A 13,955-nucleotide genomic window follows, 5' to 3' on the forward strand; every position below is an offset into this window, starting at 1 on the left:
TTTTTAAGTATATTTTATTGATTATGCTATTATAATTGTCCCACTTTTTCTCTCCTCTTTATTCCCCTCTGCCCTGCAACACCCTCCCATCACCACACCCCACCCCCCTTAGTTCATGTCCTTGGGTCATACATATAAGTTCTTTGGCTTCTCCATTTTCTATACTATTCTTAACCTCCCCCTGTCTATTTTGTACCTACCAATTACACTACTTATTCCCTGTACCTTTTCCTCCATTATTCCCCCTTCCCTCTCCCTGCTGATAACCCTCCATGTGATCTCCATTTCTGTCATTCTGTTCCTGTTCTAGTTGTTTGTTTACTTTGTTTTTGTTTTTAGGTTCAGTTGATGATAATTGTGAGTTTCTTGTCATTTTACTGTTCATATTTTTGATCATCTTCTTTTTCTTAGATAAGTCCTTTTAACATTTCATATTATAAGGGCTTGGTGATGATGAACTCCTTTAACTTGACCTTATCTGGAAAGTACTTTGTCTGCCCTTCCATTCTAGATGATAGCTCTGCTGGATAGAGTAATCTTGGATGTAGGTCCTGCCTTTCATGACTTTGAATACTTTTTCCAGCCCCATTTTGTCTGCAAGGTTTCTTTTGAGAAATCAGCTGATAGTCTTATAGGAACTCCTTTGGAGGTAACTGTCTCCTTTTCTCTTGCTACTTTTAAGATTCTCTCCTTATCTTTAATCTTGGGTAATATAATTATGATGTGCCTTGCTGTGTGCTTCTTTGGGTCCAACTTCTTTGGGACTATGAGTTTCCTGGACTTCCTGGAAATCTATTTCCTTTGCCAGATTGGGGAAGTTCTCCTTCATTATGTTTTCAATTTCTTGCTCTTCCTCTTCTCCTTCTGGCACCCCTATGATTTGGATGTTGGAACATTTAAAGCTTTCCTGGAGGTTTCTAAGCCTCTCCTCATTTTTTTTTTTTTGAATTCTTATTTCTTTACTCTGTTCTGATTGGATGTTTATTTCTTCCTTTTGTTCAAAATTCTTGATTTGAGTCTCAGTTTTCTCCCCTTCACTGTTGATTCCTTGTATATTTTTCTTTATTTCATTTTTCATAACCTTTACTTCTTCCTCTATTTTGTGTCCACACTCAACCATTTCTGTGAGCATCCTGATTGTCGGTGTTTTGAACTCTGCATCTGATAGGTTGGTATCTCCTTATCACTTAGTTCTTGTTCTGGAGTTTGTTTGTTTGTTTTTTTAAATATGGATGCAATTATTCACCAGCTTGTATCCACACCCTTTTATTAATTATCTGTTTTTAAAAGATTTTATTTATTTATTTTTAGAGAGAGAAGGGGGAGAGAGAGAGAGAGGGAGAGAGAAACATCAATGTGCAGTTGCTGGGGGTCATGGCCTGCAACCCAGGCATGTGCCCTGACTGGGAATCGAACCTGCGATGCCTGGTTCGCAGCCCTCGCTCAATCCACTGAGCTACGCCAGCCAGGGCTTGTTCTGGAGTTTTGATCTGCTCTTTTATTTGGGCCATATTTCTTTGTCTCAGCATACCAGTCTGGATGAATGTTTCTTCTTTAACTTCTTGGTTGTCAGACTTCTATACAGTTCAAGTTTCTGGCAGCTCTGGTTGCTTTTTGTTTTTAAAATTGTTGTTGTCCTTCTTTTGGTTGTGTGAGGAAGCAAAATGTGTCTCCCTACATCTCCATCTTGGCTAGAAGTCCTATAATATTAATCATGTTTTCCAGATGTGCCCTTTCAAGGCCGTGGTCTTGTTACTGAACAGCAAGTGGGGTCCTGCTGCCCACCACCACCCCCTAGGTAAAATCCCAGAGGCAAAGTTTGGTGATAAAGGAAAGAGTCTTTATTCAAAAGGTTCATGATTTTGGAATAACAGCATTCCTCATGCATTAGTTACTTAAACCTATCAATTAAGGCTAAACTCTTTAACACCTTAGTTTTCTTGTCATTCCCCTTATTAGTTATTTTTTTTTAAGATTTTATTTATTCTTAGAGAGAGGGAGAAAGAGGAAATGAAATATCAATGTACGGGAGACATCTCAATAGGTTGCGTCTTGCACTCCCCCAACTGGAGACCTGGCCTGCAACCCAGGCATGTGCCCTTGACTAGGAATCAAACCGGCAACATTTTGTGTCACAGGCTGGCACTCAATCCACTGAGCCACACTAGCCAGGACCCATTGTTAGCTTTTAATTATCTTATTTCTATAAGGTTAGTTTACAAACTAAAACAACAGAAGGTACAGAAGCTACATGATTTTGGAAGAATGGCAGCCTTCTGCCTCAGAGCTTCTTCCCTGTGGAACACCCAAAGAAGAATAACCCTGCCACCCTCTGCCATGCCAGCCCAATCCTAGGCTGCACCCAGAGTTCCTTCCTATTCAAAATACCATCCACTGGGAATCGCACACAGCTTCAGCAAGATCATCCAGGCATCCTCAAGGAAGAGAGCCCAGGAGACTAAAAGCCCAAGAGCCCTTCTTTTATTTCAAATCTTCTGGCCCATAATTCTATGCACTCTGGAGGTATTCAGCTTCTCAGCCAATCCCATACTAGACTATTTACCATTACCTCCAACAACCTCCTCCTACAGCCCCGTCCTGTTTCTCCCCAGTGATCCAACCAGATCTCTCTCAGATTGATTACCATGGATTGGTCAGTACCAGGTCATTGAGTCATCTATCTGGTTTTGCTGCTTTTCTGGGTCTGGAGCTTAAATACAACTGAAGCCTAGATGTTATCTCTATGGAGGAAATGTCGAGGGGGGCTGTCTAAACTGCATGACCGGTGATATGCTGGGGGAGGAAAGGGGTGTGGAGGGGTGAGGTCTCACCTTCCAATTGCTCATTGATAGGCACCCAGGATTTCTGCCCTAGGTGACCTCCTGGACCTGGCCTCTCATCCTTGCTCTGCTCATGTCTACCTGCCTACTACACAACGGATCAGGCAGAAACCTGGTGCCACTCTTAACATCTGGTTTTCCCATGCCACACACTCTCAATCATCAGAGCCCTGCTACTTCTTCCTCCTAAACTGCTCCCCACTCCTCTCCATGGCAATGACCTCTCCCCAAGTTCATGGAATTATGAAAAATATATACAGTCCTGTGACACTTAATGATGGAGATATGTTCTGAGAAATATGTCCTTAGGCAATTTTGTCATTGTGTGAACATTATAGAGTGCACATACACAAACCCATATGGTATAGCCTACTACATATTGTCAACTTAAAAAACACTCAAACCTGTGGAGAATTTTTGATGAGTTTATTTGAACCAAACTGACAATTGCCAGAATGCAAAATCTCAACAGATTAAGAAATGCTGCAGAAAATGACAGTTTTACACCTTATTTTATACATTAAAATATACAATCAAAAGAGGAGGTTCAAATGGATTACCTGAAATCCATTGGTGACTGATTAGGGAGGAGATGGGAGGAAGCAAAGTGAGGAAATCTCTAGGATTGGATAAAAAGTAAATGATAAGACACTTTTACATAGGTGGGTACAGAATAGTTAATAGTCAACAATTAACATGATAACAATAACAATAAGGGAATTTGTGCTGTGTCCGGTCCCCACCCCCCGCTCCCCGCCCCCCGCCCCCCGTGATGCCTGTGCTCTTAGGGGTCTGGAGGAACAAGGAAATTTGATATTCTGCTCTAAAGGTATGTTATCATAGATACAAAAAAACAACAGACAGGCTCAGTTAAGGTGAAGAATGATCTTTGTTAGTGAAAAACACCCGCCTAGGACAGGACTAGGACCCACCATGAACTATTTTTAGTTAGAAGGTTTTCATTTGCGACCACCCCATGTGGTTACTTTTTGTCTCTGGGTTTGTAGGCCTCCACTGTGGTCTCACACGTGGTGAGACACGTGCCAGGTCTCACACGTGGTCTCATATGTGGTCTCATATGTGGTCTCACACATGCCAGGTCTCACACATGGTCTCACACGTGCCAGGTCTCACACGTGGCCCCTTTCCTTGGCTACCCAGCAAACCACAGACTACTGTGGTAGATCATTGACAGAAATGTCATTCGTTATGTGGGACCAGATTGTAAATGGAGCCACTTCACAATGGAGGAGGCTGCTGTCCCAAAGAAATTGCCTTGCATGTCTTACTTCTCAAAGCTTTGGAATGTTAAAATTGGACAAAATAACCTCTGTACTGGACCTAAAGTAACACTGCGTTTCAAACAACTGTTGGCAAAGCTAACAGACATTATGACTACCAGACTGAAAATTAAAGAGATTCTTTAGAATTAGCATCACTAGAATTAGCTTACTTGTACCTGTAGAAATTTCTTCCTTAGCTTATTAACACCCAAAGAAATTCCTTCCTTCTGTTCATGTAATTATTCCCCTTTCCTTTCTCATTAATACCCTTTGCCTCCACTTCTTAATCAGAACACTATTTGGGCTTCTTCCTGAATCTGTGCTTCTCCCCCAAAATAGCTTTTTTTTTTTTTTTTAAATCTCCAATCAACACTTGTTGCCTCTCACTTTGGCTTTTTATTTTTAGGTTAACACCTCCTGCCCGGGCAATTGCAACAACCTCCCAAACCCTGTCTGCCTAAACTCCGGTTCCCTATAAGGAATCAAAGGCTAGTGCTTCTGAAACTTTAGCTGTATAGAAATCACTTGAAAAGTTTGTTAAGACGCTGCTTCCTAGGCCCCATCCCACTCCTGCACTTCAGGAATCAGATTCTGATTCGGTAGAACTGGGGTGGGACTCAAGAATTTCCATTTCTTGTCCCTGGCTGGCATGGCTCAGTGGACAGAGTGCCGGCTTGAGAACCTAAGGGTCACTGGTCTGATTCCCAGTCAGGGCACATGCCTGGGTTTCAGACCAGGTCCCCAGTAGAGGGCACACATTGATATTTCTCCCCCTCTCTTTCCCCGGGGCTTCCCCTTTGTGTAAAAATAAATAATAAAATAAAATCTTATTTTGTTCTTTTTATTAAAAAAGAATTTTCATTTCTCACAACTCCCCTAACAACCTCCCCTGGCGCAATTCTAGCTAAACACGCCAGGCAGATGCTGCAAGACTGAGGACGACCGGACCACTCGCTAAGTACTGGGGCTCCCAGGCTATCATCAGCCATTAGCCACAGATTACTATTTAATAAAATATGAAACTCATTTCCTCAGTAGTACTAACCACATTTCAAATGCTCAAGCCAATGTGACTAGCGGTTAACATTCGGAACACTACACATTATAGAACTTTTTTATCACTGCAAAAAGCCCTACTGTAGTGTTGCCTAGACCTTCGTGGGTGTTCTAAAAATAAAGGCTAATCCTATCTCGCTCTCTTGTCCCTAAGAATTCAGAGGCTCCCATTACCTTACAGCTCATGTTTTTTAGGAAGCATAAAGAACACGGGAAGCCGCGAGGGCAGAAAAACTCGTAAAGCCACATACTCCACTACCAAAAAAAACGTATCAGACGGGTCTTCCCAGGCGGGACAAGGACCAAAGCTCTGAGCTTATTGGCTGGTGGTGGAGGGGCGGACGGGCAGCGCTTTTTTTAATTGGGTAGTTTTTCTTAAGAGAAAGCCAATCGTCGAGGGCGGTGGGGGTTCTGCCAGGGTCGCCGCGAGTTCCTCCCTTAGAGTTCCTGCAATTCGGGCTGTCCGTGAGCTCCGGTCCGCGCCCCCACCGCGACTACTCCTACCACCGTGGAGAAATTTCCGCCTTGGAAACCCTCTCACGGGGGCCGGAGGTGGGGAGGTCGGGACAGGCCCTCCCTCCAGCCGTGAGAACACCCCTGCTCCAGCCCTAAACCCCAAGTGTCCAGTCTCTGCTCAGCGTCCCCGCCTGTGAAATGGGATTGTGCTGGTGGCCTGGAGGGCCTCTACTGGGCATGGCGGGTGGGCAGGTGGGAGGTGGAGATTGAGGTGGATGTCAGGACACTGAGACTGTGTCCCCAGCAGGAGGATGGCTCAGGAGGAGGGCGGAAGCCTGTGCGAGGCTTGGGCGCGGGTCGGGTCCTTGCACCGCATCACTGACCTGGCCCACACGCTGCACTTCTATGAACGCTGGGCTCCGGACTATGACCAGGTAAACCCGCCGGGGGTCCTCCACCTCCCTTGCCCACCCAGCCTGAGTTTTCCTATCTGTACAGCGGGAATAGACAGCCTTGCATCCCAGCGCGGCTTGTGAGAATGAAGTGAGACCTGGACACAATCTTTCAGTCCTGCCCCCTCTCTCCGACTGGCCCCTCTAATGCCCACCCACAGCAGCCTTGCTGTCTGAGCAGCCTCACACTGCACAGTGGCAGCCCCTAAAGGTCAGGGGTCAAGACCTCCGTCCCCACTCTGGGACTGCAGCCCAGGCAGGACTGCCTACCTGAAGAGGTGCCATGGAGGGTCACTATGGAGTAAACAGCACTGCCTCAGCCAGCAGAGCAGGTCTCAGCAGGGGCTGGGGATTGACTCTCCTGTCCTGCCCCCGCACACACACACAAACAGCTTGGCTTGGCTGACTCCTAGACCACCCTACACTGAGGTCCCCCAAACACTAGGGCACAGGTTGGTAGGCAGCTCAGCACTCCGTTCCCAGGACGTGGCCAGCCTGCAGTACCGAGCCCCCCGCCTTGCAGTGCACTGCCTCAGCCAAGCCCTTCCAGGCCCACCCCACACCGCCTTGATCCTGGACGTGGCCTGTGGCACCGGCCTGGTGGCTGTCGAGGTGAGCTCTGCCCAGACCCTTTGCTCTCTCTTAAGCCCCCCACTTGCTCAAATTTCTTGCCACTCCAGGCCTAGGCTCACTGTTTCTCAAACACCTGAGCAACATCCACTGCAGGGCCCACTGCCCTTCTTGAGGTGCAGGGACCCGGCTGAGAGGTGGCAGGTATGAACTGAGTCCTCCCATCCCAGCTGCAGGCTCGGGGCTTCCTCCAGCTGCATGGGGTAGATGGGAGCCCAGCGATGCTGAAGCAGGCCGAGGCCCGCGGCCTCTACCAGCACCTCAGCCTCTGCACCCTGGGCCAGGAGCCTCTGCCCAGCCCTGAAGGTATGTCCCCTTCTACCCCAACACCCCAAGGCCCACTCTCTGACCAAACCTGCCTTGACGGCTCTCTTTTACTAAGCTTTCCGCCCCCTTGCTGAGCGCTCCATAAGCCCCCTTCTACACTGAGCCTTTATTCACTTCTGAACCCCCAATGCCTCACTAAGACCCTCTCCAAGGCCCCGTGAACCCCTCTCTCTGAGCCCTCCATCCATGATCTGACCTTAGCCCAGGACTGGGCTCCACCTGCCATGTTCCCCATGAGATCTGGGTCCTGCAGACACTAGTGGCTGGCCTGGTCCCTCCCCAGGGCCCCAGAGGATGGCTGCTGTCCTCCAGGATGGGCTGAGGCCACACTGAAGACAAACCAGCACACCACATCTGCATGCCTCACACAGGGACCTATGACGCAGTGCTGATGGTGGGTGCCCTCAGTGACGGCCAGGTGCCCTGCAGTGCAGTTCCTGAGCTCCTGCGAGTTACCAAGCCAGGTGAAAAGCAGCCCACACGCACCTTCCCCTCTCCACACCCAAAGACACAAGTCTTAGAAACCCTGAGGCCAAGCAAGGGGCCTGGTCCTGCCCGGGGTTACACAGCCTAGCCGAACATTCCAGCCACCAGCTGCCGACCCAGGCAAGCAGGCAGGCCAGACAAGTGGCCCCCTTGCCTCTTATTCATTAGGCAACCAGTAACAACTCCACTCTCCTCTTCAGCCTCTGTTCTACCTGTAAGCAGGGTGGCGTAGTCCCTTCCTGATAGGATTGCTGTGAGAATGGGGTGAAATAGTGTCTCAGAGGACTTTGCTGTAGTCCTGGTATGTAGTAGGGTCTCCATTCAGTTCTCTCATCTTCTAGCTTCCTCACTAACTCTTGGATGGCTCTTAGGTGAGTCACTCCTGGTCTCCGTTTCCTCATCTGTGAAATGGGGTCGATTACTGCATTCCTACTGTGTGGCTTGCCCTGTGCCTCCCTCTGCTCTGGCGAGAATGTACACAGCCTGCCCTCTGGGCTGTCACCTCCCCCACCCCGCCCCTAGTTTCCAACACTTGGGCTACATCCACTGCAGGGCCCACTGCCCTCCCTGAGGGGGGCTCAGGAGGGCCGGGGGCACTCAGTGCTCCCACATCTCAGAGAGGCATTTCCCAGGGCTGGGGTAGGGAGTGAGGGCAGTCCACACAGGGACACAGCCAAAGCAAAGTCACAGGCAGAAAGGAGAGTAGTGGAGCGTGGGGATCCTGGCAGCAGGTCAGGAGCAGGAAGCTCCGAAGGTTTCCCAATCGCAGCGTGATCCTATCTCCCTGCAGGGGCTGCAGTTAAGCCTGGGCAGGCCTTGGGACCATGGAGGTGACAGATGTAGGGACACTGGTGGAGTCAGAGAAAAGTGGTGACTGGGCTCAGGACAGGAAACTCCCACTGCCTGAACCAGAAAAGACCAGGCCTCTTGGCCCAGCCCGTTCTTACCAGACCCCGCAGCTGGCCAGAGCCCTGCCTGCCTGCACACACGTCACAGGCTTCCCTGCCCCAGAGCCCTTCCTCTCACAGAGCCCCTCTCCACCAGCCAGGCCTGCTTCCCTTCACCTTCTTCCCAGGCAACCTGTCAGACACCAGTATCTCCTGGGTGTATCTGAGCCTGCACTGGGCATACTGTATGTGCCTGGAAAAGATTTGAAAGGACGAATTCATTCATGCATTCAGCAGTGCTTACTGACTGCACCGGCCTTTCTGAGACAGGGTAATTAATCAACCCCACTCTGCGAGCTGGGAAACAGACACGTGGAAGGGAAGGGGCCAGGTCCAAAGCGTGTGTTTCCTTCCTGTGCATCCAGACACAGCCATATCCCTCAGCAGAGGGGAGGGGTGAGTGGTAAGGAGGGAGCCCCCTCTCCCTCAGGGAAAGGGAAATAAAGAGTTCCCAGCATAAAGGATACTTGGGCCCTAAAGCAGATGTAGGAGGCACTCAAGTCGGAGAAGCAGAGGGTATTCACGGGGAGGGGGATGGTAAGTACCAAAGGCTTGGAGACAGCAAGAGGCTGGCCTGGGGACAGGCGGGAAGAACTTAAGTCCTTGAGGACAGGAGCTAGAAGGGAACTGGTAACTTGAAACTGGCTCCTGCCCCTCCCCCACTCACCTCTCTTTCTCCCACCCCTCCCCAGGCGGCCTGGTGTGCCTGACCACCAGAGCCAACCCATCCAACCTTCGCTACAAGGAGGCACTGGAGGCTACCCTGGACAGGCTGGAACAGGCCGGCGAGTGGGAGCGCCTGGTAGCCTGGACTGTAGACCGGTGGGAGCTGGCTACCTCCAAGCTTGAGGAGGTGCCTGGCACTGATGGCTACATCCCTGGCATTGTCTACTTGTACCGAAAGCAGGAGGCGACCCAGGTTGAGGGATGAGGCCCGGTGCTCAGCCCCTAACTGGCCTCTGACCCTCCAGGTGACCTCAGTCGGGCCTACTATTGGGCCTTCATCTGTCAAGCAGGGCCACTGTGCCAGCCCTCTCCTCAGGAGAGCTCTGCCTATTAAATGAGCTCCAGAAGGGTCAGCAGGATTTTGGCTCTGCGGTTCTCTCACCCCAGGAAAAAGTGACATTGTACCCATGACCTGTGGAGGACGGAAGTGAGAAGAAACTGGGTAGAGAGGCCGCCACCCCAGGTCGGCCCTGCCCCGGGCGCCTTAGGGCCACAGATGGGACTCCGACTCCTCCCAGGGCGATCGGCTCCCTTATCTCTAACTTATCAAACAGGAAACCCCCACTCCCATATCTGGGCTTGGCCGAACACTTTCACTTGTCCAGGACGTGGTTTCTTCACCTCGGAAGAGATTGGAACTCAGAGTGAGGCTCGGAGACTGCCCTGAGCAAGTGGGCAGGCCTCACGGGGGAGGATGCCCTGAGCTGGGCCTTCAGGATAAGCAGGGTTCAGCGGGCGGAGAAAGGAAAAGGGACATTCCAGGCCGAGGGCAGGGACAGCCTGAGCAAAGGCCGGGAGGCGGGGCCTGGAGGGTGAGCAGACCAGCCCGGCTGCCCAGACAAAGCTGGGACAAACAGGGAGAGTGACAGGTGGCCCATTTCCCAGGGCTGGAAGTTCTCGTCTGTCCCCTCTCCTGGAGTCCCCAGCACTTCACCCGAGTTCTGGGCATACACTTGCCTGCGTAGGGGTTTCACCCTCTGACAAATTGAGTTTGAGCAAGGTGACTTCCAAAGCCAGGCCATTTCCAGTTTTTTCATGAAACGTGTTTTTAAAGTGTTCCCATCCAGGCCCGACACAGTGGTCCTGCCCTCGCTAACCCCCTCCAGCCTTCCTCCCACCCACCACCACAGCTGCAATCAGAAACATACAGAGTCTTCCTGTGCACAGGTCTCATTTATTGTAGAAAATAATAGTCATTTCCGTGACAAATAGGTCTTAAATTACAAAACAAACCACAGAATCAGGAAAAAGCTCCAGAACTTAACTAGGATGCAGGCCAGAGAAAGATCATTCCCCCTGCCGTCCCCACGCTAGCCGATGACCTTCACAAGGATGGCAGATCCAGAAGGGACTGATTTCAAGGGGCCCAGGTTCCTCCCGCTGAGGCTGCAGGTGGGTAGGACGGAGTACCAGCAGCCGGGGCCTCCTCTGAGGCCCCCTCCCCCACCACTACCCAAACCAGTCCGCAGCACCTTCACCCCTCCCTTCTGAACCCGTCAGTCAACTCTGCTCCACAGGCAGGTGGACGAGTGAGGCCCCAGCCATTTTCATGGTCACAGGTTTCCACTGGATGCCTTCGGAGGGAGTGGGGAAGATCAAAGAAGGGAACGGTGACCAACACAAGCATGGGCAGGGCACACGCTTAGAGTCCAAGCAGTCAGGGCTGAGCTGTCCCGGCCACCAAGAGCCAGCTCCCCACTCCATTGCCATGCCCTGTTGCTGCCTGCCCCTCCCTGCTTCCACAGGCCATTCAGAGGAGGGTGGCTCAGAAACCTTTCAGTCCATCCTTGCTATTGTAGAGGAGGCCTTAGGAAAGTATCCAAGGGGGTCAGAAGGGGCTGAGGGCTGTTGGCCAATGGCCGGTCTCAGTCCCTGCTTGCCCATCCCCCAGCAGCCTGCAGACCATGGCAGGGCCCTCCTGGGTTCACAGACTCGCACAGAGCTCAGTCCAGGGAGAAACAAAGCCAACAGGGAGAGTTGAGCGGCGGCACCTTACACGTAGTTGCTGGCAGGGGCGGAACGGGCAGCAGAGTACTTGGCCGAGTAGGGTTTGTCAGCACGAGGTGGGCAGTTGCAGCAGAGAAGAGCCCCACCGAGCATCAGCAGACCTGCAGCAGCCCAGCCGATGTAGAGTGAGGCCCCTATCTCTCGCTTCTGCCCCGAGGCCACCAGAGGATTGTAGAAATCACGGATGATGGTGTTGGCCGTCCAGGACACGGGCACCATCACCAGCAGGCCCGCCAGGAGGAACACCACGCCCGCCACAATCATGATCTTGGCTTTGGTGCTCTCGTCTTCCACGCAGTTGGTGCACTTGCCACCCACCACAGACAGCAGCACTCCCACCACGGCCACGATGATGCAGACGACAATGAGGGCGCGTGCGGCCTGCAGGTCCTGTGGCAGTGCCAGCATAGAGTCGTACACCTTGCACTGCATCTGGCCGGTGCTCTGCACCACGCAGTTCATCCACAGGCCCTCCCAGATGGTCTGCGACGTGACGATGTTGCTGCCGATGAACGCCGTCACCCTCCACATGGGCAGCGCGCAGCTCAGTATGGCGCCCAGCCAGCCCAGCACGGCCAGCGCGATGCCCATCACCTGCAGCCCCATGGAGGCCATCTTTCAGTGTCTGCTGGGGTCTGGGACCTGGAAGTCTTTAGGAATCTGGCCCTGGGGGCTGTAGAAATCCAAGTGCTGAGGATGGACACTGTCCACAGGGAGGCCTTTCACTGCAAGTCCGAAGGCAAAGCCGGTTGAGTGTCTCTCACGGGAGTCCGAAGCAGAAGCCCAGGGAGTGTGACCAGACTGGTTCCTTCCTGCCGACAGCTGCCACAGGCTCACAAGCTAGAGCTCGGGGGCGGTTATATGGCTCTGCGGAGGGGCGGGGTGGAGGGTGGGTAGAGGGAGGCGTTTCATCCCTGAGGCCTTTCCCTCGACCAGTTTCTCTGGATTCCTGAGCCCAGGCCAACAAAGGCACTTAAGTCCCCAGCCCTGGGCCCCTGAGTCACAATCTCATAAGAAACTGCCCTCTCCCCTGGCAACCAGGCCCATGCTGAGGTCAGACTCTGAGTCACTGCTCAGGAGCACCTGGAAGTGGCCAGGCCAGGGGGGCCACCAGGTTTGGCCCGGTTCTGGATGTGAAAACAAGGGTCCCTACACCCCTGAAACCCCTCATTCCAGGCCTGGTTGGGTGGACAGGGGTGGGGACCTTCAGGAAGGTTGGAGGTGAGGACGAAACCCTGGGAAAGCAGAGTGGCCACACCTCGATTACTACTGTTGCTGCATCCTCACCACCTCCATCACTGGCCTGGTCGCTGCTGTTGATTCTCATTGACCACGCACCTGCCTCAGGAGTAGTCTCGGCACTGGCCTGGCGAGGTCTGGTTTGGGGGGTCGGAGAGCTGGGAGACAGGACTCCTGCGTCCATCACCCATGCTCCCCATCTCTCACCATCACTACCAGCTTCCCAGCCCTGCCAGAGTAGGGGGCCTTGGAAGTGACGCCCTTTCAGCCAAAGAGAAGGAATCCTGGCCCCAGTCATGAAAATTTCAGCCAGTGGGCTTCGTTCCTGCCAGGGCTGACCTGCTTGGCCAGAACTGGGTTGGAGGGGTCACCAAGAACATGCCGTGGGCCAGACCCTGGTGACATCAGCCCAGTAAATGGGTGTTTGCTCTGTGAGGACACACAGAACAGGTGTCAGATAAAGCTAGAATGGGTGCAAAGTCCCATGAGACTTCAAGGGGAGGGAAAACTCAGACCGGGGTAGAGGGGTGGAAGTGGGGTGCTGAGGAGGAGGCTTGACGGGAAGGGGCACCGCATTCTTCGGTTACACTACAGGGGGCACTGGTGACAAAGATCTTCATGAATGGGCCCCCCTGGAGTTACGCAGGGCAGCAGAACCGGGTGGAGGAAGACATCCGGGAGAGGGAGCTTCGAGGGCACAGTTACCTCAATGTGGGGAAATGCAGCTTTTCCAGGAATGAGAGGAATCCAGTCTGACCAGAGACCGGGGGTGGGGGGAGGGGAGGGGCTGGAGTGAAAGGGCCAGAAATTTCTGCCTCAAACATCACCAAGCCCTCAGCCTGTGCACAGAGGCACTGGGATGAGCCCGGGCACTAGGTTCCGGTTGAAGGTCTCCACAGACCTTGTAGAAAGGTGTCTCTGGAAACAGGACGGAGGTGAAAGCAGGGCAGGGGCCCCAGGATCAGGAAGGACCTGGTTCAGGGCAGCAGGCTGAGGGGACCGAGAGGAAGGGGGAATGGTGGGGGTGAGAGAGAGAGTGGCTGGGGCTCATCCCAGCTGGATCAAGGGAACCCTTCACGCACATGGTCACTGCGTGTTCCTCTTCCCCATCATGCTGGGGAGTGGTGCCTCTGGGGCCAGGACTCCAATGTGTCCCTGAGCCCCCAGCATTGTCCAGCACCTCGCCTGGCACCCTGAGGTAACTGATTCTGACAGAGGAATGAGGGCCCTGAGTTTCCTGCTAGGGAAGCATTAAGCTTGCATGATTTGGGTGGAAGCCATCTGTGACCTCTCCACACACGGGGAGCACTTGGGCACCTAAGGAAGCGTAAGGTGGGCTGGGACAGTCCAGCACAATGGGGGAGTGAGGTCTTGTGTTGTGGTGGACTGTGAACACATCTGTCTCCCCTGCGAGGCTGGGGTCTCCTGTAGGACAAAAGCAGTGCCTTATTGAACCTCAGAGCTCCGCACAGGCGTTGACACATAGTAGGTGCTCAATTAATACTC

General features: G+C 52.5%; 2 protein-coding genes across 2 annotated transcripts; one reads left to right on the forward strand and one right to left on the reverse strand.

Moving 5' to 3' along the window:
* Positions 1–5,592: 5,592 nt before the first annotated feature.
* Positions 5,593–9,562, forward strand: METTL27 (methyltransferase like 27). The gene is given in 7 exon segments (XM_045819625.1): positions 5,593–5,731; positions 5,943–6,069; positions 6,571–6,699; positions 6,888–7,023; positions 7,416–7,508; positions 9,170–9,299; positions 9,301–9,562. Coding segments are annotated over 6 exon segments (852 nt in total). The 5' UTR covers positions 5,593–5,731; positions 5,943–5,946; the 3' UTR covers positions 9,542–9,562.
* A 795-nt stretch (positions 9,563–10,357) lies between these two features.
* Positions 10,358–12,057, reverse strand: CLDN4 (claudin 4). Its single transcript, XM_045819627.1, has one exon. It carries the CDS (start codon positions 11,823–11,825, stop codon positions 11,196–11,198), a length of 630 nt encoding a protein of 209 aa, XP_045675583.1. The 5' UTR covers positions 11,826–12,057; the 3' UTR covers positions 10,358–11,195.
* Between the last annotated feature and the right edge of the window lie 1,898 nt (positions 12,058–13,955).

Source organism: Phyllostomus hastatus, unplaced genomic scaffold (assembly GCF_019186645.2).
Source record: "Phyllostomus hastatus isolate PE091 unplaced genomic scaffold, TTU_PhHast_1.1 phas_scaffold_385, whole genome shotgun sequence".
Lineage (NCBI taxonomy): Eukaryota > Metazoa > Chordata > Mammalia > Chiroptera > Phyllostomidae > Phyllostomus > Phyllostomus hastatus.

Coding starts and splice junctions, on each gene's coding strand:
- CLDN4 (XM_045819627.1), bottom strand. CDS start 11,825: ATGGCCTCCATGGGGCTGCAGGTGATGGGCATCGCGCTGGCCGTGCTG.